Raw genomic sequence first — 25702 nt, forward strand, 5'->3', positions numbered from 1 at the left:
ATAGGTTCTTAGGTTTAGATTAGTAAAATTACGGTAGTCATAGTAAAAAGTTAAACCCTCTCACCCAATTTCTTGTACATAACAATTATATACTTCATATATATTTGTTTTACACCGTCATTTAACTAAAAAACTCAACCAATAACACGTAACCATATCTTTTTTTTTTTTTTTTTTTTTAATATTACGAGTGTACGTCCATAAGGCATGGGCCAAAGCAAAATACCCTTAAGAAAAATGAGATGGAGAATTTAAGGAAAGTGTAGGAATTAAAGTTGAGTCAGTGAGATGAACATAAACACATAATATATATACAGTTATACATATACAGTTATTAGTCAGCTCTGATATGCATGATATAAGTGCATATGATGCAGCTGTATTCTTCCTTTCATTTTTAATGACTTCTCTCTTCTCAACTACTACTCACCTCCTCCTTAACTTCTTCATATCTTACTACAAATATTATTTCTTAAAATAAAAACTATCCTATCACCTTCTATCTTACTCTCTCTCTAAATCTCTCTAGATTATTTATTAATTTTAGAAAAACAAGATAAAAATACAATGAGCATTCAATTGCAAGAAACACAAAGAAATAGTAATAATAATAATATGGAAGAAGAGATGATGAGTGGTAAAATGAAGGAAGAAGAAGATGAAGAGATGAAAAAGAAGAAGAATAATAAAGTTAAAAGTGTGCCATTTTTGAAGTTGTTTACTTTTGCTGATTCTTATGATTATTTGCTAATGTTTCTTGGTTCAATTGGTGCTATTGCACATGGAGCTTCTGTGCCTGTTTTCTTCATTTTCTTTGGCAAATTGATTAATCTTATTGGTGTTGCCTACCTCTTCCCTAGAGAAACTTCTCATGAAGTTGGCAAGGTAATTTTTTTTTTACTCCTTTCGTCTCATAATATAATGTCTATGTCTACCTAATTTATCACCTCCGTGTACAATACTACAATACAATGGTTGATTTAAGCACTAGATGACTATATGTTACACTCGATTTGGCCTCTTATATCTATCGGAGTACAAATTCCAATGATTTTATATTATCTATTAATAAGATAGAGATTAACCTAGAGTGCTAAAACTATTTCCTTTACTCCGTGTTAATTATTTGAATTTTATTCTTACATATATGGTCTATCTGTAATCTATATGATTATTTTAATCAATAAATGATAATATGTGAATTGTGTGTTGCTCATTTTTGCAGTATTCTTTGGACTTTGTTTACCTCAGTGTGGTTATATTGTTCTCTTCATGGGTTGGTAAGTAATTTGATGAATAAGTGATCTCCAAGTATATAATCAATAATAAAGTTTTTTTTTTAAAAAAAATTAATTTATTATTTATATGAAAGTATATTATCTAACCAATAAATGGATAGAGGTGGCATGTTGGATGCAAACGGGAGAGAGACAAGCAGCAAAAATGAGGATGGCATATTTGAGGTCAATGTTGAATCAAGATATCACTCTTTTCGACACTGAGGCTTCTACTGGTGAAGTTATTAATGCCATTACTAGCGATATCCTAATAGTTCAGGATGCTATCTCCGAAAAGGTAACACATCTACTACGTACCATACTTGTCTCTTAACTTTTTTACTACTCCGTACTATATAGCCATATAAGATGTTACATACCGTCCAAATTTACATCTAACCGTCTTAATATATGAAATCCGTAGGTGAAATTGTTAGTTATGAGGTATAATATTTAATTTAATAGTTTACACCTTATAATCATATAATGTCGTATTTATACATTTTTTTTTGTTTGAAGAAAACTCTACACATAATATATCTTGTCGTATTAGATATAGTTATTATCAATTGACTTTTACTACTCGGTGAATTGACTAAAGCTCATCAAAATTATTTTTTTAATAATTGAAGAAATCTTAATTTATAAATAAATGGAATAACTATGGAAATCACAAAATCAGCAAATAATTATCAATATTCCTTTTTGCATTTGCTTACAATGTAGAGGAATTTGGATAAAATAAAGTTTAAAGGGAAAAAATACTTAATATTGATAAACTCTCCTCCATTATAATTCCTATTAATTTGGGAAATTTAGCCATTTGCATTAGTCCATGTCAAACGCTAAACTGTCTTGTTGTAAATAGTAGAATTAGACTTTATTAAGTCCTTGGCATACCTAACTTAATTTAATAAAAATTGCTACTGTAATATCATTGAATAAATGTTGTTGGACAGTTGCATAAATTATAGGAGAAAATTAAATGTATTTAGCCCACCACTATTAAATATTTACAATCTGGCTTGTCAGCTTTCCCTTTTAAGACTGCTGCATGTGTAGCCATTTAGTTCAACTACAAACATTGGTGCAAATTTATTGCAAAACTTTTTTCAATACCAAAGTTAAAAATAAAATTTTTATAACAATTCTCATCCATAGCATATAATCTTAGCTTGAATTTTCTTTTACAACAATCTTAGATTGAAATGAATGCAAGGTGGAGGGAACTTTAGGAAGTAACAACACTAGGGTTCTCATTGATTTGAATTCATGACCACTTTAAAAAAGGCAGATTTTCATAAATCTTAGACAATGGAAATTTCAAAGTGCATATTTTCAATATCACTGAATGCATGTGATGTTGAAGTTGCTGTTTATTTTTTTTTTTGTTTTGGGTGCCCTTTACATATGAAGTCATAAAACCAATACTTGTAATATCTTCAATCTATAATTGTACCTACTTGCACAATAATAGTGATGTCGTGGTGTTAATATGTTACGGTGTATTAAATATTGATACTAGTAGTTGCTTTAGCATTGCGTGATCATCAATATTCAAGTAACTAGAGTATCAATATTCTTATATTCAAAAATACCACAACATCACCATTATTGTGTAAATAGGTCCAACCATGAATATTGATTCTATTTACTTGTAGATGAATTAAAATTTTTGACCGATCATGTAATCACGACAAATCAACCCTTTAGACCCTGGTAAATAAGGATTTTTTTACTTTTACCATCAACAATTATGAGCGCCAATTTTTCTCATAAGTTAACGGTTGACCTTCAAACATAAGACTTCGATACCCAAAACTCAGATTAAAGAGCAAAAAAAAGTTCCCCCTTTTATCTTTCTTTTTGTTCAAGATTGATCTTATACTTTCCCTTCAAAATGAGAATGAAAGATTTAAACTTCAGAGGTATGATCTCCGAATTTCATAACAATTAGGGTTTTGCATAGCATAATTGAAACATACTGAGTAAAGGGTTCTTAAATTTTAGGGGGTTTGCATAGAATTGATAAATTTATGTTTTAAAAATCAAAAATTGAAATTGGGTATTTGTTGTTGATTGCAGGTTGGGAAAATATTGCACTATATAAGCAGATTTATAGCTGGATTTGCAATTGGGTTTGCAAGAGTATGGCAAATCAGTCTAATCACACTCTCCATTGTTCCTGCAATTGCTTTCGCCGGTGGCACCTACGCCTATGTTGCCACCGGTCTCATCGCCCGTGTTCGTAAATCTTATGTTAAAGCTGGTGAAATTGCTGAAGAGGTCTAACCCAATTCTCTATCTTTTAATTTTGTTTTATATTTGGTATTTTTTTGGAATTTGCAATTTGTTCAATTTTGTACCTTGTTTGTTAATGATTGTGTGATGACAATTAGTTTAGTTGGTTAAGAGGTTGGGGTTGTACTCAAGACCTAAGATTAAACCTCGTTTACATCATTGCTTGTTGCGGCTTCCTATATGCCAAGCTAATAGTGTTAGCAGTTGCAATTGGATTTGTTGTTTGCATTGGTGTCACTGGGTGTTAGAATTATGTTTACTGATGTTTTCTTTAACACACGATTTTGGGAGTGTTGTTATACGGAGTATGGAGTAACCTTGTGATAATGATGTATTCTGTGCTCGTGGTTTCTTTGTCACGGTGATGATTTCTCTGTCTTCTGATGATAACAATTTTGTACTGTCTTTGTTCTCATTAGTCATTACCATTTTGATATATTTAAGGTAATTGCAAATGTGAGGACAGTTCAAGCATTTGTTGGAGAGGAAAAAGCAGTGGCATCCTATAAAGAAGCTCTTTTGAATACTTACAAATATGGGAAGAAAGGAGGAGTGGCCAAGGGCTTGGGTATGGGTGCCTTGCACTGTGTGCTATTTCTATCATGGGCTTTGCTTGTTTGGTATACCAGTATCGTTGTTCACAAGGGTACTGCTAATGGAGGGGAGTCATTCACCACCATGCTCAATGTTGTCATTGCTGGCCTGTAAGTCATTGCTGTTACTGCAACGATGCATTTGGTTTCGACTTTTATTGTTTGTTTATATTATCCAAAGGATGCATAGCTAAGGTTCGAGGCATCAACCCTTGATTAAGTAAAAGGTTCTAGGCACCTAGCTCTCAGTTCGAGGAACTGCTAATTCCGTAGTAATATAGGTTATTATTAAATTGCCTTTCTGCCTAGGTATTTAGACATTCTCTATTTCTCCCACCTATTCTACTCTTTTACCTAGTCTGCTTTCCCATGGCACTTAAGTACACTAGGCAACTTTTCAACACTCAGACAGTAAGCTTTGGAACATAATTAGCCTGTTTGATACAATTCATATTGAAGTGATGGTAATGAATATGTGTATAAATTTGCGTTGAAATGCTAAGTGAATGTCTTCAACTCCAAGTATTTTATCTTCATTATTTATATTTAATGAAGGAAAATACTTACTTGGTGATTTATTTCTGTTTCTATCAACATTTACATATTTTCAATGTGAAATCACATGAAAACTCATTACCATCATCTCAGTTTATGGTCTGGCGTCACTTGAACCGATTGTACTACATAACGTAATCAATTGCAAAGGATGATTTATACATTGATACTAAAGATTTCTTTAGGATATTTGATTGTGTTTTGCTGATCTCTGCCCCTTTCGGCCTTCCCCTCTGGATGTTGCTGGTGATCAAACATTTTGGGAGAAGGTCTAGTGAAACAGTTAAATGATACTGTAGTGTCCCAAAGTGTATGTCAATTGAATTGGCATCTTATAAATCTTCTCATGTTCTGAAAAGTGCTTAGTTTATCAGTAGGCTATGCAAATAATTCAATAACTTAACATCCCTAGGATGTGGTAATTTTTCTTTAATTCTTCACTTTTTGAGCATGTATGCTGAAAAAACTAATAGTCAAATAGTGGTGTTGGACTTTGTCTAATTTCTATTCACTAGTTATGTATGGTGAAGAGTCATTTTAAGTGTTAAAAAAAAAAAAATATATACTTCGTATATAGTAATAAACTAATAATAATAAGGTGATTCTTTCACTCTCAAAACAATGTTATGAACTTACATTGTACTTCTACATTTTCTTGTTGCATCATTGTAATTTGGATTTATGGCTGAAAGATAGATGTAGATTGATGTTTTTGTTTCATTTATTAGGTCTCTGGGGCAAGCAGCACCAGATATTTCTGCATTCCTCCGAGCTAGAGTTGCTGCCTATCCAATATTTGAGATGATAGAGAGAGCCAAAGTGAGCAAAGTAAGCTCAAAAGGTGGAAGGAAACTGAATAAAGTGGATGGACATATCGAATTCAAGGATGTATATTTTAGCTATCCTTCTCGCCCTGAAGCAAAAATCTTTGATAAGTTTTGCCTGGATATTCCAGCCGGAAAGATTGTTGCCCTTGTAGGTGGAAGTGGATCTGGAAAGAGCACAGTGATATCATTGATTGAGCGCTTCTATGAGCCACTTGCTGGGCAGGTACTTTTGGATGGAAATGATATCAAGGAATTGGATCTGAATTGGCTTAGACAGCAGATTGGTCTCGTCAATCAAGAGCCTGCACTTTTTGCGACAAGTATCAGGGAGAACATTCTATATGGAAAAGATGATGCTACTCTCGATGAGATCACTCGTGCAGCCAAACTTTCTGAGGCCATCTCATTCATCAACAACTTGCCCGAGCGATATGATACTCAGGTACTTTTACTTTATGATGTCTAAAAGGATGAAGCAAATTTATAGTTGCCTTTGATGTAACCAGTACATTAGACCAATTTTTTCTCTCTTCTAGGAAATGATATCACCTAGTCAGTATTGGTCTGATAAAATTAGTTTTCGTAGCTGATGGTCTTGGAGAAACAATTGTTGTTCCTCTTGCATAGTGGAAGTAGATTTGAAAGTTCTAAACTTTTGTCCTGTATAGTGAAGCTAAAAATTTGATTGCAGGTTGGTGAGAGAGGAATCCAGTTGTCTGGGGGCCAGAAGCAAAGGATTGCTATAGCACGTGCATTAGTGAAAAACCCGTCAATACTACTACTTGATGAAGCTACCAGCGCACTTGATTCAGAGTCTGAGAAGAGTGTTCAGGTGGCACTTGACCGTGTCATGGTAGGTCGAACAACTGTGGTTGTTGCACATCGGCTTTCCACAGTAAGGAATGCAGACATCATAGCAGTTGTGCAAGGTGGAAAAATAGTGGAAACTGGAAGCCATGATGAGCTAATCTCTAATCCAGGAAGTGCTTATTCGTCTCTTGTTCAACTTCAAGAGACAGCTTCCTCAATGCCACATCTTTCCCGAGGGCCAACAATGGATCGACCTTTGAGGTATCTGTTTAGATTCTGTACTATGTTTTGAATAAAAAATTTCTCATATTGATCTTCTTTTGGGTAATTTGCAGCGTGAAATATTCTAGAGAGCTATCTCATAGTACGAGTATTGGTGCCAGTTTCCGTTCTGATAAGGAATCAGTTCGAGAAGATGGTCCAGAGCCTTCCAAAATGATTAAGAAGGTTACTTGGAGTAGGCTTATTTCCATGGTGGGTCCTGACTGGATGTATGGCGTCTTTGGTACTATATTTTGTTTAATGGCTGGATCAGAGATGCCACTTTTTGCTCTTGGAGTCACTCAGGCTCTTGTGTCATATTATGAAGTCTGGGATGTTACAAAAACTGAAATCAGGAAGATTGCTCTGCTATTTTGTGGGGGTGCTGTAGTATGTATCTTTAACCATGGTCTTGCCCATACTTGCTTCGGAATTATGGGAGAGCGACTTACCCTTCGTGTGCGAGAAAAGATGTTCTCAGGTAAAAGTCTTGGCTATGCTTCTTTAATTCAATGCAATTTCCATTAGAAATTTCAAAATGTTTGGTTGGTGGTAGGACTGGTAGATAAATTAATGAAGCAACTTCTTCTTTAAGAGGGATATTACTTGGTTATCTAAGATACTATTGTTGATCTTGCGGTTTTTGTTTATATTTCAAATATTTTAAGATGATTAAAAACTTTTAGCACTTTTCTGTGGAGTAATCAATTTTACTCTAAAGATAATGCTTTCTCTATTAACATGAATATTATATAATTCAAAAACGTTAGTATGATGGATCTCCTTTCCTACTGCAGCTATATTGAGCAATGAAATAGGGTGGTTCGATGACTCAAGGAACTCAAGTTCAACTCTTTCATCACGTCTGGAAAGTGATGCAACTTTGTTGAGAAGCATTGTTGTTGATCGAACAACAATTCTTCTCCTCAACTGTGGATTTATCATAACTGCCTTCATTATCGCCTTCATGTTGAACTGGAGATTAACTTTAGTAGTTTTGTCGATGTATCCATTAATTATTAGTGGCCATTTTAGTGAGGTATTGTTTCTGAATACTTGGGTCTTTCGATTTATGAAAGAGGCATTGGCTTTATCCCCACTTATTTGTTAATTTTTTCCTTGTAGAAACTCTTCATGCAAGGATATGGTGGCAACCTAAGTAAAGCATACCTTGGTGCTAATATGCTTGCTGGTGAAGCTGTTAGCAACATCCGAACTGTTGCTGCATTCTGTGCAGAAGAAAAGGTTCTTGATCTTTATTATCGTGAGCTTATTGAACCTTCAAAACGTGCATTTAAACGTGGTCAGATCGCCGGAATCTTCTATGGTGTCTCACAATTTTTCATCTTCTCCTCATATGCCCTTGCTTTATGGTACAGTGTACTAGATCCTCATCAGTAATTCTGTATACCAAATAGTTTTCGAATGCCTAGAAAAAGTTTCTCACCTTTTCTTTAATAGTAGTGGTTTGTGATTTGGTTTATCATTAAAGCCTTTCTAAGATTGAGCAATGGAAGAGTATGGGGATAGTCCAACTATTATAAAGTTCTTTGAGTAAGATAGTTTCATATACTGTAATAGGAGGGGTTGGGACATTTAGACTATTAAATTGGAGGGAGAACTTTTTGTTACATACGTAGTATAAAGTATTTCATTGGCAAGACTTGCATTTACATTTTGATCCTTTTTAACTTAATTTCAGGTATGGATCTACCTTAATGGCTAAGGGACTATCTGGGTTCAAATCTGTTATGAAATCTTTTATGGTTCTTATCGTGACAGCATTAGCCATGGGTGAAACTTTGGCGATGGCTCCAGATCTCCTAAAAGGCAACCAGATGGTTCAATCAGTTTTTGAGGTGCTTGACCGAAAGACCGAGGTGAAGGGGGATTCAGGGGAAGAACTGACCAAGGTTGAAGGATCTATTGAACTGCGAGGGGTTGAATTCAGCTATCCGTCTCGGCCAGATGTTCTTGTTTTCCAGGACTTTAATCTAAAAGTTCGCGCAGGAAAAAGTATGGCACTGGTGGGACAAAGTGGCTCGGGCAAGAGCTCAGTTATTGCTCTTGTTCTTCGATTTTATGATCCAATAGCTGGGAAAGTGATGGTCGATAGTCAGTCTCTTTTACTTTATTTCCTGGTTTCACTTCTATACAGTATTATTTACCTTCCACTTTGCATTAACATTCTTTTATGTTAAATGATCTTTTTTTTATCTCTAGTTTGCTAATTCACTATACCATTTGAAAGAGAGTATGAAAACATGCATCTACTTCAATCTTCACCTTTGTTCTTTTCACCTCAAAATGTTATGTTTTTTTTATTTTTATTTTTATTATTTATTATTTATTTATTTATTTATTTCTTTTTTATAAAAATAATTAAATTAAAAAAACTAGTTAACTTAAATTAGGATTAGTAAGGTGATAAGGTTGGATAAAGGACAATAATTTTGCATCTGTATGTTGTGATGTATTTTTTTTTTTTTTCTTGTCATATTGCTAAGTTCAATGCATAATTTTTGTAGGTAAGGACGTTAGGAGACTGAAGCTAAAATCTCTGAGAAGGCACATAGGTTTAGTCCAGCAAGAACCAGCTCTATTTGCAACATCTATATACGAGAACATTCTCTATGGGAAAGAGGGAGCGACTGAGTCTGAAGTGATTGAGGCAGCTAAACTAGCGAATGCACACAGTTTCATTAGTGGCCTTCCTGAGGGATACAACACCAGGGTAGGTGAGCGAGGGGTGCAACTCTCAGGGGGGCAGAAGCAGAGAGTGGCCATTGCAAGGGCAGTCCTAAAGAATCCTGCCATATTGCTATTAGATGAAGCAACCAGTGCCCTTGATGTAGAGTCTGAGCGTGTGGTGCAACAGGCCCTCGACAGGCTGATGAAGAACCGAACCACAGTGGTGGTGGCACATAGGCTATCGACGATAAAAAATGCAGATCAAATATCAGTTATACAGGATGGTAAGATAGTAGAACAGGGGACACATTCAAGTCTTGTAGAAAACAAAAGTGGAGCATACTGTAAGCTAATCAATTTACAGCACCAACAGCAGCCGCCACTAGAATCATGAGTAGGAGAAATATTACATGTATGATAGGACCTGAGGGTGTTTGTTTAAGGGGTTTGGTTGAGTTGCTGTATTTTTATTTTTATTTTTGGGGGATTGGTTCTAATTATTGTTTCTAATTTTATAAATGTATAGATTTTGAAATATTATTATTGCATAATGAAGCCAATTGATTATAATAAAGATAATTTTTTGGAAGGTACAATTGTTTAGAGTTGTTTTTTGTGATAGTAGTTGCATTTATTGGTTAAGGCTCACTGGGAACAGCCCCATTATTCTATGCTATAGTCCTTTGTGGTGCACCGGTTAGTCCGATTTTTTTTTCTATGGTCATGAACGACGTTATTTCATACTTGTACATTTGTTAGTTCCATTAGTTCATGTATTGAAAAAGAACAATGTATGTTCACTGATTTATCCAAGATCTAGATTTCAAAAATATGGTTTTAAGATACCACATCTAAATTCTAGTGTTAATTTCTGTTTATATTATTACAGAAAGAATTTAACATTTCATAATCAATTGCGAATGACGAATTTCAAAGCAATTATATTGTTGATTTGGTCGTTCTAATGAATCTAATATATAGATGATGAAGTTGACAATTTCTTTGTTGAAGGAAACAACATATCTCCATAAATTTTGGGCTGTTGTAGTAATTTTTTGATTTATATTTTTTTTTTTTTAAAAATTTTTGTATGAGGTTGAAGGTGATATTCATTTTATTATGATGTACTTTCAGGCTTCATGTGTTCCAAATTAGTTGACGCTTTTTAACATTTGACACTTTTAATTTACCTTTTAAATTTTACTTCGTATGATTTATATTGATAATAAAAAATACTCATATGGGTTTTTGTTAGATTTTTTACAGTTTGTATATTACATACACTATATCATGATTTTGATTTTTTATTTTTTGGACAATCAAGTAAATTCATTTACTATAAGCTCTTTGCACTATGACTCGTGTTTTTTTTATTTTATTTTATTTATTTATTTATTTTGAATAAGAATGGAACATTTTATCCGGATTTAAAATATATATAATGTTCTTTCATAAACAAATTAAACATGTTATTTCGGTTTGATTTACGAGTGTACGTAATGCTTTGCTCATGCAATTAATATAGATTGTGGTCCAAATTAAAGTTTAATTTGCATGATTTTAAGATTTTCTTTGTTTTTCTTTCAAAAAAAGAAAAAAAAAGATCTCCTTTGTTTCAAATCAAACTTTCTATTATTTAGGGTAGATTGTTATATTATTTTAACATGCATGTATTGTTTAGTATATTAGTAATTCCTTTCTTAATTAAAAAACGACTTCGAACGTCATCCAGTATGTAATCCATGCAATATTTGTTCACGTAAAAATAATTCAAGGTCAAACTAACATTAATAAAGCTAAGCTTTAAAGCTTAAAATCGAGTTATATGCATGAACTAAAACTCTAAAGGCAAATCTAGTGTGCTTTCTATGTAACTGCAAACTAATTATATTCCTCTTAAAATATACAAAGTATGATTTAGAAATTAGAATGACGGAAGAAGATTTGAATTGATTAAAGTGTAATGTAAACATATGTAATTAATTACATAACCTCTTAGAATTATGAAATATATCCAAATGCAAAATGCCAAATACTCTCAAACAAAAAACAGCACCTTGCCCGATATTTCATATAACACATTACACATATGAGCATTAGTAAAAAATAAACCAAATTGATTATACACTCTTTCGATCTAATTTAATTCAAAGAAAGTTTGATAAGCAAAACATTTGATTTGATAGAGCATAATCTACCAAATTTGTTTGGCTTAATTGTGAAATAATAATATTTAATTATATGCCTCTGACTTTACTCTAATATACAATTAGTTTACATGCATGTTGGCATGTACGTTGGTGCTTGTTTGCTTTTGTTCCCGAAAATGAAATAAAGAGTGCAACTTATTGATTAGGTCAGATATCACATAGTGTAGCTAGGTCATTTAAGGCGATATATAGATTCATAGATGAAGGAACTCATAAGCTAGGGAGAAAAACAAACTTGACTGGAATATCTTTCACGATTGATTTAAAACATTAGAACTGGTGATACACTGATACGAGTGAGATATTAGAGAGGTAGTATATAAAATTTTGCTTAGGATGGTCTTATTATGTGATGTGACTTATATATTGTAAAATTAAATGTGATTCTATATAATGTGTTAGATACAACCATAGATTTAGGTTAAAATGCAGGGATAGGAGCTGTATAAACTCTCAAAACAAAAATAGAATAGGGATCAAAATAGTCCCAAACGACGAACAAAAATTAAGGCATATTGTGTTTAAACTATTTTTTTTTTATGACGATGAGAAAAATTCTACTAAATCAGCAGCGCTCATAGGTTATTCAGTCTAACTTTACAAATCAGATTCATTAGGAGTGTGGGAAAAGGATAAGGGAAACCTCAGCCCCAAAATAACTCCTAAAGTGATTTGATCCCATAAAGTCATAAGGCCAAACTCGATCTTTCTACTAAACCAAACCTTACTATTGGTTTGTGTTATACATGAGACCAATAAGATGTGCTTCTAATTAATGCTACAAAGACAAATATTATTGGCAAATTTGAACCTATATATGACCTAAAATAGGTGAGTATTGTGTAACAAGCAATTACAATTCCACATTACACATACCCTAGAAGAATGGACAAGTGTCAGCATATGTTGAGACAGGTAAACAAGAATGATTATATAGTAAACATTGTATATTAGTTGGTTACACTCTAATTAAATAGTAATTGTTAGTACATACGATATTACATAAGCATTGGATTATATTATACATGTTCCCATGAAGGAGTAACATTATTGAAATACTTGTATTGGTCAAATTGCCAGCGTATTTGTTATCCAGACGCCACCTATTGACTTTAGTTTAAATTTTAATTTGGTTTAATTCATTCATTAATTAATATGAAACAATGATATCAATTAGACCACAATATTTTTTTCACCCTTGATTCAATTTGTAGTCAAATTTCTTCAAACTAAATGCCAAACACTTAAGAACAAAAACAATCACATTTTGCCTGAAGTTTCCTACAAAGTATGTAAAGAAATTAAAATTTACAGTTGAATTTGAGAATGTTGTTGATTTTCTACGTCCAACAACACGTAAATCATCAAAGTTTCAAAAGTAGAGATTTTTGCTGAAGCATACGCTGTTGTTCGGCGTAGAAACTTCGTGTCATTGTTGTCGCAGTGACAATGTGAGGCAGTGGTTGTAGACGACTCAAAAATATATAATTTTCATAAGTACTAATAACAATTAAAGAAAATATGAGGAAGACATAGCAAAGACTGAAATTTAGAGAAAAAGTTAATGAAAAACGTCTGAAAAAAAATTAATTACTATCATATCAATTTAGTAAGTTATTATTATTGGAAATAATTTTCAGGCTGAAAACTATACAAATTTATCGAAATGGTGATCGAAATTTTAATATGAATAACATTCTAGAGACTAGAGATTAATTTTTAAATAAGAGAAAAATATGTTATATAATTAAATGAAGAAAATAGTTGACTATTTGTGCTTCATTAATTCTTTTTTTAACATTTCATTTAAAACAAATAAAATTACCAAACCTTTGACATCGTTTAACCTTGAATCCTATCCAATTGCATGAATTTGTACCGCGTTTGGATACTTATTAATTATTATAAGAAAAATAAAAATGGAAATCCAATAAAAAGTTGAATCATGAGGTAAGATAGATGGAAAATCAAGCAGCATATCTTACTGCTATATAACTCCTCCTTTGACAAAAGGAAATAAAATGATGTCACATTATTAGTATAAATGTTTGTTATTTGGAACAAGAAACCTTGAGCCAACTTTACACAAAAAGGTCAAATAAAGGTACTATGCTAAGGTCAAAACTAACTTGTTGCTTATTATATGCTCCATATTTTGGAATCCTTCCTTCTTTTTCCAAATTATTATTACAACTAAGATTTTATGCTCATGTACAAAATATTATTGTTGTTTTAGTACACTTGTCTACTACTATCACCAATGCTGCCAATTAAGTGTCACACTCAGGAGGATCAAATTCTTCGTTTTTTCTTTTCTTCTTTAAATTGTACATCCTTCATTGATGAATAGGAACTTTCTTGTATGTATACCACGTGGACCACGTTTAGGATTGATTCGTGCCCTTATTTAATTGTATTGTATTATTTGTTTAAAGGTATCTGTATCTGATCTCTATATAAAACTGATAATATCACTTAAAAGTTAAGTATTTTTAATTCTATAATTAGTTGTCACTTGTCAGAACATATTATATTGTTATTATCTAAAGGTTAAAACTATAGCATCAACGACATATGATGTATTTAAGGATATTCCATATGTGATCAATGGTTGATGAGTAATATCAAAAGCAAATCGTTCCTTACAATTACACGCTATAGAATCATAGTTTAATTATGATAATAACCAAGTGGATGAAAAAATAGAATACAAACATTTAGAAAGTTCCAATATATAGTGAACTTTGACATTAACATGTCAACTTCTCTCTATAATTTGTGGGTTATATTGCATATACAAGATCAATGTCGCTTGCAATCCATCATACTTTATATTAGTCTTATTTGGTGGAAGCGATTTAGAAAATGTGCCAATGTTATTTAGATAATGCATAAATTTGATATTGAAAATGAAATTAATGAGAACAAATAAATTTAGTTAAGTATAAATATTACTCCTAGCTAGTTACTGTATATATATAGACGTGTTCGACGTATTATTTATTTTACAATTGAACGTAAGACATGATGAGTTTGGCAATCACTTGTCAGTTTTCAGCATGATGGCTGATTAATTGGCTATTTTTTAACATTTTTTTAATTTATTTTTGGTCAGGTTTAGTTTTTTCCATAAGGTTTTTAATATGCTTAGCGAATGGCTTTTAATAGTGAATGATCATCATCAACTTTCATCCGCGATGAAAGTTAATTAGTAAAACAATCTTAGTAAAACAATCTAATTGAGTCTTAACATAATTAAAAATAAAAAAAAATTAAATATAATATAAAATCTGATGTGATAATAAATTAAAATCTTAAGACCAGACATGGTTAATCTTGCTTTAATAAACATTAGCCGAACACTAATTGATTGTATATATCATTAACACTTCTGAATTAGAAATAATATATACTCGTATATGTCAGTGTAAATAACTGACATTATCAGCCAGTCAAGTAAACCAAGTGAACAAGATCATAATTAATTTATTCAAGTACTCCGTACTAAACAAGGTTAATAACAAGTCAATGGTCAAATGCTACCAAAAAAAGTTGGCTAAAAGCCCAAAATCTATTTGCAATTTTAATTTACAAGCAACTTATTAATAACGTTCTCTTAATTCCTTTACCTTATAGCCATTATTCCTTCCACATTAGAACAATACTTTACCCATATCCATACCAAATACGAAGTATACATTTTCAATAAGTAAAAATAAAAAATAAAATGACTGTTTTCATTGAGATTCGAAAGGAATGAAAGAAGAAGCTAATTCAAGCCTATGCTCCATTGCTCCCAAAACCCAATTATCGGATATGCAAGCAAGTCTTATTGGATGCGACCATCTCATATTCTCACATAGCTATGTTAGGTTTTATATTTCTATTCGACTTAGTTTTTTTTAAAACTTATACTACCTCCGTTTCTTTTTAGTTGACACGTATTCCTTTTTAGGAAGTTTCTTTTTAGTTGGCACGTTTCCCTTTTGGGTAAATTTTTTTACCTTGCATTTACAAGCTACCCCACTTGCTTTTTCATTCTCTCTCACTCTCTCTCCTCTCCTTAATATATGTGCCTAAATCAAACGCATCAACTAAATAGAAACGGAGGAAATATTATTCAAACTTACTTCATACGTAGTATATTATTATCAATCTAAGCTAATAAATTGTATATATATTCCCTATACCAAAGCTTGTTTTCATTATTGCAGTTCTGAGTATGTCTAAACTTATTTTCACGTACTATAGCTAGTGCGCTAATTAAAATTCATACAAACTTATAATCTTTTCCACATTTATATAGAATAATGTATAAAATTATATACTCTTATTTTATGTGAAATAAGTCAAAATAAGTTAACTAATGCAACTAGCCTAATGCATACATATTAATTTAATCTTGTTTCATTGGTTGCGTAATTGCGTTATTATAGCCCAAAATGCATTTACATATTTAAAGACATTTGGTCATATAGATATAGAACTTATACTATTTAAACTTATATCATTATCAATCTAATAAATCATATATATATTCCCTATACCAAAGCTTGTTTTCATTATTGCAGTTGTGAATATGTCTAAACTAAGGGTCTGTTCACTTCAGCTTAATTTCAGTTCAGTTTAGCTCCAATCTATTCAGTTCAGCTCAGCTCTTAATTTCCTTCTCTCATAAAATATTCATTTCAGCTCTATTTAATTCAGTTCAGCTTCAATCAGTTCAGTTCAGTTCAGCTCCAATCAGTTCAGTTTAGTAAATGTGAACAGACTCTTAATTTCAAGCTTCAAGCAAGCTAATTAAGATTCATAAAACTTATAATATTTATATGAAATGTATAAATTTATATACACTCGTATTTTATGTGAAATGAGTCAAAATAAGAGCCTTATGCATGCATATTCATTTAATCTAGTTTCATTGGTTGCGTTATTATAGCCCAAAATGCATTTACATATTTAAAGACATTTAATCATATAGATATGTGTGGAGCCATGCATACATGCATAAATCTAGGAGAAGATCTATTAACAAATATACATGTTGACATTATAAAATTTGACCCTAATATCTAAAAGGCAAAAGATTATTGGAGGAGAGTTTTGGTAAGAGAAGATGAACCATGCAAACAGAAGTAGTTGAAGACTGGCCTAATATAAAATTGGTTGATACATAACAAATTAGCTAGGGCTAACATGAAACCACTAAAAGATTTGATTTTTAGCATTTAGTGAGGGATAAAAAGGACAAACAAGATGACTTCTTGGGTGATGATAATTTGATAAATTCATGTAATCAATTAGATTTTGAAAAACTATAGTTCAACATGGAATAAAAATCAGTCAAAAATGTACATCCTTTCAATACTAATCAGTAATTACATTAACTAATACGAGTTGTATTATTGATCGATGTATCATCGTAGAAGTTCCTTAATACTAATTTAATGACAAATCTAGGAAACTTAAATATATTAAAAAGATAATCTTAGATTGTTTTACATTCTGTTTTCCTGGAGCATCAATATTTTCTATAATATATTTGTATTTGGCATTATTAATATAAGAGAATAGTTGTTACACTTTGCTTATGGTAGCACATGCAAACCAAGTATAATGATGCATGTAATGTATTAATAATAGGATTACGTAGAAGAACTTTTATAATTTAACAGTTGATTATGGAGCTAATGGATTATGGATACACTAGACCAGATCAATAGCTTAATATAAAAGTGCATGCAATGTTTATTATATGCATGCGACATGCCCCTATGCCAACTTCTTTTGGATAATTATCGGATAAACTACAATTATCACTTCAGTATCCTCGTAACTTAAGATTAATTTTGTTTAATTAAGCTAGGATATAATTATCCAACATAGGGAAATTAAATAATCACATAATATGTAAGTTATGTTTCTTGAATTATTTACAAACAATAGTCCGTCTTGTCTGCGGCTGGCCACACCATACACCCAATTGTAAATGAACAAAATAACCCCTATAACACTAAATGAGTAACCCCTGAGTAACGTCTGTGACACTGACCAAGAAGCCCCTATACCATTAACAAAGTAACCTCTATAATACCGACCGAACCCCTGTAATACTAACGAAATAACCTCCATTATGACTAGCCACACGATGTGGCGAGTCACTTATAAATTAAAATTTGTGGTCTCTTATTACTTTTTAATCGTCATAGTAGTTAAATTAAGGTGAATATATACATATTTCATATGAGATGGATGTACGATAACCGTATATGTACAAATGGATAAAGACTCGATTATCATTTATAAAAAAAAGACTCGATTATGGATATGAATTCAAAATCTTTCATGTACAAAACAAGAAGGCCGGAAACAAAGATGATTCAATTGACTATTGGATGGATGGAAGACATTTATATATACCAGAGACATATATCTACTATTAGATGAATTTTCCATATGTTTTTAGTTGAATTCAACTGCCATGGCTGAATACTCTATATATATTTTAACAATATATAAATTCTTAGATTACGTACAATAGGTGAAAACTAATTAAACTACAATAAACTAATAAAAGGAAGGTCGATTTTCTTTAAACTAACATATGAACCGAATTAAATACACGGGTAGAACTAGCTGAACAATATCAGTACATGCTGAAGAGCAGAAATAATTGCATTCCAATATATAAATTGGAGAAAGTCGTCAAATAATGAATAAATTGCTCCAACGTATGTAACCAAACCTTAAGCGTGTCTCTGAAGATTAAGAAAACAATAAGAACTACCAAGATTTCCTAAACGAACCCCATGTAACTAACATTTAGCCCTGGCCTTGTACAACCAAACAATAATTAAATTATTATTATTATTATTATTATTATTATTATTATTATTATTATTATTATTATTATTATTATTATAAAACAAACGTCATACAACCTACAATAAATTAATGGGAAGCCAAGATACAATCTGGGCCCCCACTCCTCTAGCAATAGCAAAGCCTACCCTAGTGAAAATATGAGCTGCAGCACTAGCCCCAATGTCTTGCGTCGTCGAGAACCTCTGAATCTGCTTCAACAACGCAACAACCTCCTTCTCTAATTCCCCAAGCGAAGAAAAGGAGAAGGGAATGAAACCATATCCAATCACCAGACAACGAGCTTCATACTTAACCCGCTTCTGATGAGCCGCATCAGCCACAACCCGTCCCGGAACAAAGTCAGAAAGCCCTGTTTATGTCAATGGAGAAGACCCTGTCAAGTCAACACACACATCGCGACCACGATCCCATGAATAAAGTAACACATCGGCAGGTCTAAGGGCTCCGTCATTACCTCCAGACAACCCTATGTCCACCTCCTTTCTTGCTGAAATCCCCGATCGATAGCAAACATCAACAAGTGTATCCCGAACAACATTATGCCGATGTTTAATACCCACAATACCAGCACAAGACACCGCATGATCACCAAAAATATCCCCAGTAAAAACTCTCGAACAAGCAGAGCACGGTGTCGAGATAGAGAACAATGGAACACCCATCCGATAACACAACACGCATCGGTATGTCTTAGCGTTCATCGTCTGACCTAATCCAGAAATAGGGACTGCCCGAAGCCAAGCAGAGGTGTGATCACCCTGCTTCGACTTCCACAATGCCGACTGCTGAGGAGACAAAGAAAAGGTGGATTCTGCAGAATCGATAACCTTTGTGAAATATATTATTATTATTATTATTATTATTATTATTATTATTATTATTATTATTATTATATACACACACATATGTAATGAAATTAAAGAAGGCATTGCAAATGAGGTTTGTGCAACAAAAAGTTGCAGGAAGAGTGTTGATTTGGAGTAAGGTGATTTTTTTTTCTTTTGTCAAATTGAGGCATAAAGTAGAAATTATGTAAGAAACAAAAATTTATTAATAATGTGTAGCTTTAAGATAAAGTAACAATGGTAATGTTTTTGTGAAATAGATGATACCATTAGTTCTACTCGTAATAAAATAGAGGAACTTTTTGTCTTAATAAAATAGAGGAAGTAAAATACGAAGTTTAGAGTTGCCAAGATAGAATAAAGTAAAAATTATGTAACCAACAAAAAAAAAAAATTTAAATGTTTTTGTTAAAAAAAATGATAGAATTGATTAGGTGATTGTCTGATATGATTGATGGATGGATGGAAAAAAATGAAGTGGTTACATTATCAATTTGTTTCTTTTTTATTCGACGTTGTCATTGTTATCACACTACTACGTATATACTTACATCTTCTTAAATTATTTTTATATAATTTTTATCATAATACAACCTCCATTTTTTATTAGATTTATCACTTTTGTTATTGCGGACTAGATAATTTTTAGAGTAAAAAATGATAGAAAGAAAAATTAAGAGGGTCTATGTGATCAGAGAGATAGATAGAATAACTAAAAAGAAAAGTGGTGCATCTAAATTAAACACAAAGTCTTATATGAGGCTGGCCACACCATATGTCAGGAGTTACTTCGTTAGTATAATAGGGGTTACTTGACCAGTGTTAAAGGGGTTACTCAGTTAGTGTTATAGGGATTACTTAGTTAGTGTTACAGGGGTTACTCAGTTGGTATTACAAGGGTTACTTGATCAGTTTTATATGGCTTACTTTGTTATTTTATAAGGGTTACTTTGTTCTTTTATAAGTGGCCACATGGCATGGCTGGCCACATAAAAGACGAGCTAAAATTAAAACTTCTATTTATAAAAAGTGATGTATCTAATAAAAAAAGGAGAAAGTGGTTTTGCTTCAATTCGTAGCAACTTCCAAAATGGATATTAAGTACGAGTACTAGAGCGTATAATCTAAGACGGGTTGAAGACGGCTGATCTTGAGATGTTGGTCGCCTAGTTGGTAGATTTTTTTTTTGTTTTTGTTATTAGATTGTCTCTATAGAAATTCTTTTTCTAGCAAGAACATGACACAATCATCTTGAAAAAAAAAGAATGAATTGTGATAATGTATATGTACTTTATTGAACATTTTCCTCTACAACAATTGATTATATAATGGTTTAATAATGGTATAGTTTGATTTTTTATTTTTTTTTTATTATTTTTTTATTTTAAATATTACTCCGATCCTTACATTTCTAAAAGTTGTTCCTATTTTATCTTCTTTGTAGGACAAATACCATTCAACCTAAAAGAATATTTAAATATGAATAGAGTAGTTCGTATTGTATGTCTCATCATATACGGATGACAATTAACATGGTCTCTCTCATAGGTTGATCTACTTGATTGATCATACAAACATGGAATAATGTTATGAGAAACAAAACCTTTAGTTAATAAACATGAAATTTAAGTACGTATTTAATTTAAACATCCAACATATTAAATTAAAATTTAAAGCTATAGATGTCAACTAGGTGGGTGTTGAGTTGAAATATAAGAGGGTTAATTAATTGATCAGTTCAAAGCTATAGTACAAGTTGTACTCATGTTGTCCATATAAATCATGATTTGAAAATGAAACACATTGATATTCAATGGAAAAATTAAATTTTAGGTAAAGGCTTTTTAAGTAGAATTAGAACAATTACAAGATATCTAAATAAGGAGATAAGAATAAAAAATAGACTAATAAGTAAAAAAAATTAATGAAAAGTAAAAGCATAATTCAATTGTTACTTTTTACTAGAAAAAAGAATGAAGAAAAAGGAAATCATGCAATTTAAGATATGAAACAAAAATAGGAAAAAAAAATATGAAAAGCATAACATATATATATAAGGAAAAATTGATAGGAATAATCCCACCTTTTGAGCGTCGGAGATTAATAATCCCACCTTTGGGATTCTTTTTAATAATCCCACCTTTGCACCCAATCTACTCCTAATGATCCTAAGTGACCTGAAACCGGTTGAGTAGGTAATTTTTTTTAATTAAGTTTAATTTACATGTGTCACCACGTGATTGGTTAATAAATAAGTTTTAATTTTAATCAATTTAATTAACTATGTTAAAACAACCACCACCATCCCTAGCCACCTCCCCACCGCAAAGACACATCGCCATCACCATCATCACCGGGCACGTCGCCGAGCCCAGACCATCAGCAGAGACACATCGCCGAGACGCCCCCCAAGAACACCACGCCGCTACTCCTCCTACGAAGTCCAAACAACGACGACGCGAGCTCCAACATAATCGGGAAAGGGAAAGGGTCTTCGAGGGTTGTGGGGGAATCGAAAGGGTCTTCGAGGGTTGTGGGGGAATTGAAACCAACCATCCCGCAACCTTTCTGCCGGAATCGGAACGGGGGACCGAGGCGGAGAAAGGGTTTTCAAGGTTGGTTTCGAGGGTTTTCGTGATAGTGGAGGGAAGTTGTTGGTTCGGGGGAGGGGGAGGGTGGCGTGGGCGCTGGGGAGGCGATCCAGGCGATCGGCGCTGTGGGGCAGGGGAGTTCGGCGGCGAGGTTGGCCGGAACAGGTGACGGGGAAGGTGGTTGAGGCTGGTGGGTGATTTTTAATTTTTAATTTTCTTTTGAGGGAGGGTGATTTTTTAATTAATCAATGTACTTCTTTTTTTTTATTTTTTCTTAAAAAAATTAAACTTTTTTTTTTTACCAATCACTAGCCAATACGTGTCTGATAACTTGTTATAACAAGTTCCATGACCGGTTGGGACTAGGAGCGAATTGGGTACAAAGGTGGGATTATTTAAAAATATCCCAAAGGTGGGATTATTCCCATCAATTTTTCCTATATATAATCAAGGATGATAAATAAATTAAATCTACCACAGGTTAATGAGGTGTCAAATTAAGATTAATTATCATAGAAAGTTACAATTACCCTTTCAAATATGATGACAGTTGCAATACCTAATCCTTGATTATGCTGTCTTATTATTGGCTTCAAATCCTTGAAACTATACCCTCTCCCAAGAACAACCTTGCCTTCTTTTAGGAAGCCCTCTTCTAATCCATGCATTTTTATTATATTATATAGTTTTCATTATTATAATATACAATCTAAACCTAATTTGAAAATGACATTTTTGATCATTTGATACCCTTAAACTTCTAGCCTATATATATCAACCAAAGTCCCACCAAGAATATCAACCAATTCAATTAATCTTTACACTCTCCTACTCCCTAATTTCTCTCCTCAACTTCTCCTCTTTCATTTAGTATTAGAGGGATTAGAAGAACCAAAACACCGAAAAGTTGTAAACGAATTGAAGATGGGTAGATCTCCATGTTGTGATGATATTAGTGAGTTGAAGAAGGGTCCTTGGACACCGGAAGAAGATGAATTGCTCGTCTCCTACATCCAAAAACACGGCCTTGGAAGTTGGCGTGCTCTTCCTAAGGCCGCCGGGTTGAATAGGTGTGGTAAGAGTTGTAGACTGAGATGGACTAACTACTTGAGGCCGGACATTAAGCGTGGTCGCTTCACTGAAGAGGAAGAGGACATGATTATCAAGCTTCATTCTGTTCTTGGTAACAAGTAAGTATTTCTTTATCTTAGTTAATACAATGTTTCCAAATAGAAATAATCAAAGTCAACAACCTAAACCACCAACAAATTCTCTAAGGAGGTCTTTGTTTTTTTTAATCTAACACCGAAAACTACGTTCCAAATACATCTTCTTGGAACAAAATTCTTTCTAATAACTAGACAGACTAATTTGGGGATACAATTTTTCTCTACGTTTTTCCTCATGTGATTAATTAGTAATAATTAACTAACTTTTCAATTTTACTTATTGTGTGTCGAATTTTGATAGGTGGTCAAGGATAGCAGCTCATCTACCAGGAAGAACTGATAATGAGATTAAGAACTATTGGAACACCCACCTAAGGAAAAAACTCCTACAAATGGGTATTGATCCAGTTACTCACAAACCAAGAAATGACCTTAATCTCCTTGCTAATCTCTCCCAACTTCTTTCAACACCACAAAATTTAGGCCCAATGATGAATCCTTGGGACATAAACAATGCTCTCAGGATACAACCAAACGTCGCGGCTGAGGTAGCCAAGCTCCAAGTCCTACAAAACATCTTCCAAATCCTAAACACAAACAATCCATCATCGTCGTCATCATCATCATTATCCCTCCCAAACATGGACCAAACCATGGCATTAAACTTAGGATCATCATATTCTAATGGTATGGTTAACATTAACAATATTAGTAACCCTATGTGTTCAACCTCTCAAGGTTATTGCCAAGTTCCAAATTTCGCGGCCGGTCCAAACCATCAACAACCAATAGTTGATCATAAATATGAGAATAATACACCAGAATTATATAACACAAGCTTGGATACAAATTGTAACAAGAGTTTAAGTAGTACTACTACTTATGAAACCCTAGATGAGAATAAATTACCTTCATTGGTTAATTTTTCACCTGAGGTTTCAACTGTTAATCAAATTGAGAGCAACACAAACTCTACCAATGGTTCCTCTGCTTTGGGCCCCACTACTGATGATTTCTTCGAAGGTTGGGATAAGCTTTTGGATGATGGCAACAGTGATTTCTGGAAACAATTCATTAAGTAAGTATTAGTTGTTGTTCTCTTGTTAATAGCAATATTATTTATGTCAATATGTGTAAATATATGTATAATATAATCTCCTTTTTCATACAATGGTTCGTCTAATAGGTGAAATTAACAACTTCGTATACATAATAAAATTGATTTTTTGTATTAAAACTTTCGCAATACAATAGAACCATTTAAGTGTATTTTAATAAAAAGTTGTGTACATATACATATAATCATATACAGAATAATAAACATAAAAAGTTTACATAACGCTAACGTGGCTCATTTACTTTTTCTTGCAGCTAAAGGTATGGTTGTAGACTTGTAGCAGCACAAACATCGTCATGCATGGACGTATCTTTTCTATGAAATACAAGAGAAATTAATTTGTTGAGTTAAATTAATTAAACACTTTATAAGTTGATTTGTTTCAAATTCTTTTTTTTGTTTTTGGGTGGGGGTGGGGAGAGGGGGGTATATTAAGGGGTGATTGAACATATAGTTAAAAGGCCTATATACATACTTGTATAAAGCCCTAAAGAAATTTTTCATTGTTTTGTAGAGATTATCATGTAATGAGTTTTTATTGTACACATAGAACTGTAGAAATATACAGAATATTGTTGTATCAAATTATTCACTCGATCTTCTATATATGTAGCATAGAAAATAAGTAGTGATGATTTATTTACTTTGTTATACTACACGTTACTCAATTTGTTAATTATTACTGTTCCACTCTTTTTGTCATGTAAATAATACGTTACACTGTTAATCTATACACTTATTTTAAAAATATCAATACACTTGTTAATTGCTGAACCTCGTGACAAAATAGTAGCTAATTTAACACGCGCAACATAACTTTTTTATAGTCTTAAACGACAGTCAATACGCAATAGAGGCATCGGGAAATTAAGAACGGAATATTAAAAAATTGTTTACCGTTCTTGTTTCATTCCTTTTACTTGTTCTCTACTTAATATGCACTTTATCAGTCTCAAAAGGAGAATAAGTTTACTAGTATACTATGTTTTCCAAATGAACATAAGGTCTAATGCTCACTAACTTTGAAAGCGTAAGAAACATCACTTGTCTAGAGAATACCTCTAACTACTTTCGTGGAGTTGATAAGATTAGCTGAATTTGAGCTTATAATCTTATATTATACCATTAAGCCTTGGACTTGCGCACTGTTCTAGAATAATTACAAGTTTTTTTACTCTCCAATTGAAAGAAGCAAATTTTATAAAGATTTATTAGATAATTAGATCCCTTTCTCACTTTTTTAATTTCTCCATGAAAGTTGACTTAATTATCTTAGTAATTCCTAATTAAAGCTAACTTTGTGAAGTATTTTTTTTAACAAAAAATATACAAAGTATATATTAATATATATATGTGGTTAATATTACAGTAATGTTTTACAGAGTAGAAATTTCAACCTTTGATAGCTCTGGGAATTTCTCCTTTTTTTTTTTTTTTTTTGTTCACATCTTATGTTAAATCAATAAATCATCAACTCAATATGTTACATCAACCCAAAATAAAAATAATGAAGATTCCCAAAATTCTTAGCTTTCCTATACATTTGTTCCAACAAAGCAACAAATAAATA

The 25702-nt window shown here is 32.3% G+C and overlaps 1 protein-coding gene and 1 pseudogene across 2 annotated transcripts; both read left to right on the plus strand.

Moving 5' to 3' along the window:
• The first annotated feature begins 323 nt into the window (after positions 1-323).
• LOC145598865 (ABC transporter B family member 2-like) lies at positions 324-9911 on the plus strand. 2 transcript variants are annotated; one of them, XM_081655263.1, is made up of 12 exons: positions 324-885; positions 1226-1280; positions 1400-1575; positions 3363-3563; positions 4023-4282; positions 5455-5995; positions 6245-6624; positions 6699-7105; positions 7422-7663; positions 7750-7997; positions 8327-8765; positions 9153-9315. In XM_081655263.1, exons 1-12 carry the CDS (start codon positions 568-570, stop codon positions 9171-9173), a joined length of 3288 nt encoding a protein of 1095 aa, XP_081511389.1. In that variant the 5' UTR covers positions 324-567; the 3' UTR covers positions 9174-9315. The 2 variants fall into 2 exon arrangements, with proteins under 2 accessions (XP_081511389.1, XP_081511388.1); XM_081655262.1 differs by having other exon boundaries at positions 325-885; positions 8327-8739; positions 9153-9911.
• A 12769-nt stretch (positions 9912-22680) lies between these two features.
• Positions 22681-24097, plus strand: LOC145599136 (transcription factor MYB41 pseudogene; annotated as a pseudogene).
• The last annotated feature ends 1605 nt before the right edge of the window (positions 24098-25702 follow it).

Source organism: Chenopodium album, chromosome 20, assembly GCF_948465745.1.
Source record: "Chenopodium album chromosome 20, dcCheAlbu1.1, whole genome shotgun sequence".
NCBI lineage: Eukaryota > Viridiplantae > Streptophyta > Magnoliopsida > Caryophyllales > Amaranthaceae > Chenopodium > Chenopodium album.

Coding starts and splice junctions, on each gene's coding strand:
- LOC145598865 (XM_081655262.1), top strand. CDS start 568: ATGAGCATTCAATTGCAAGAAACACAAAGAAATAGTAATAATAATAAT. Junction 5,996..6,244: donor CCGAGCGATATGATACTCAG/GTACTTTTACTT, acceptor ATTTGATTGCAG/GTTGGTGAGAGAGGAATCCA. Junction 7,998..8,326: donor TCATATGCCCTTGCTTTATG/GTACAGTGTACT, acceptor ACTTAATTTCAG/GTATGGATCTACCTTAATGG.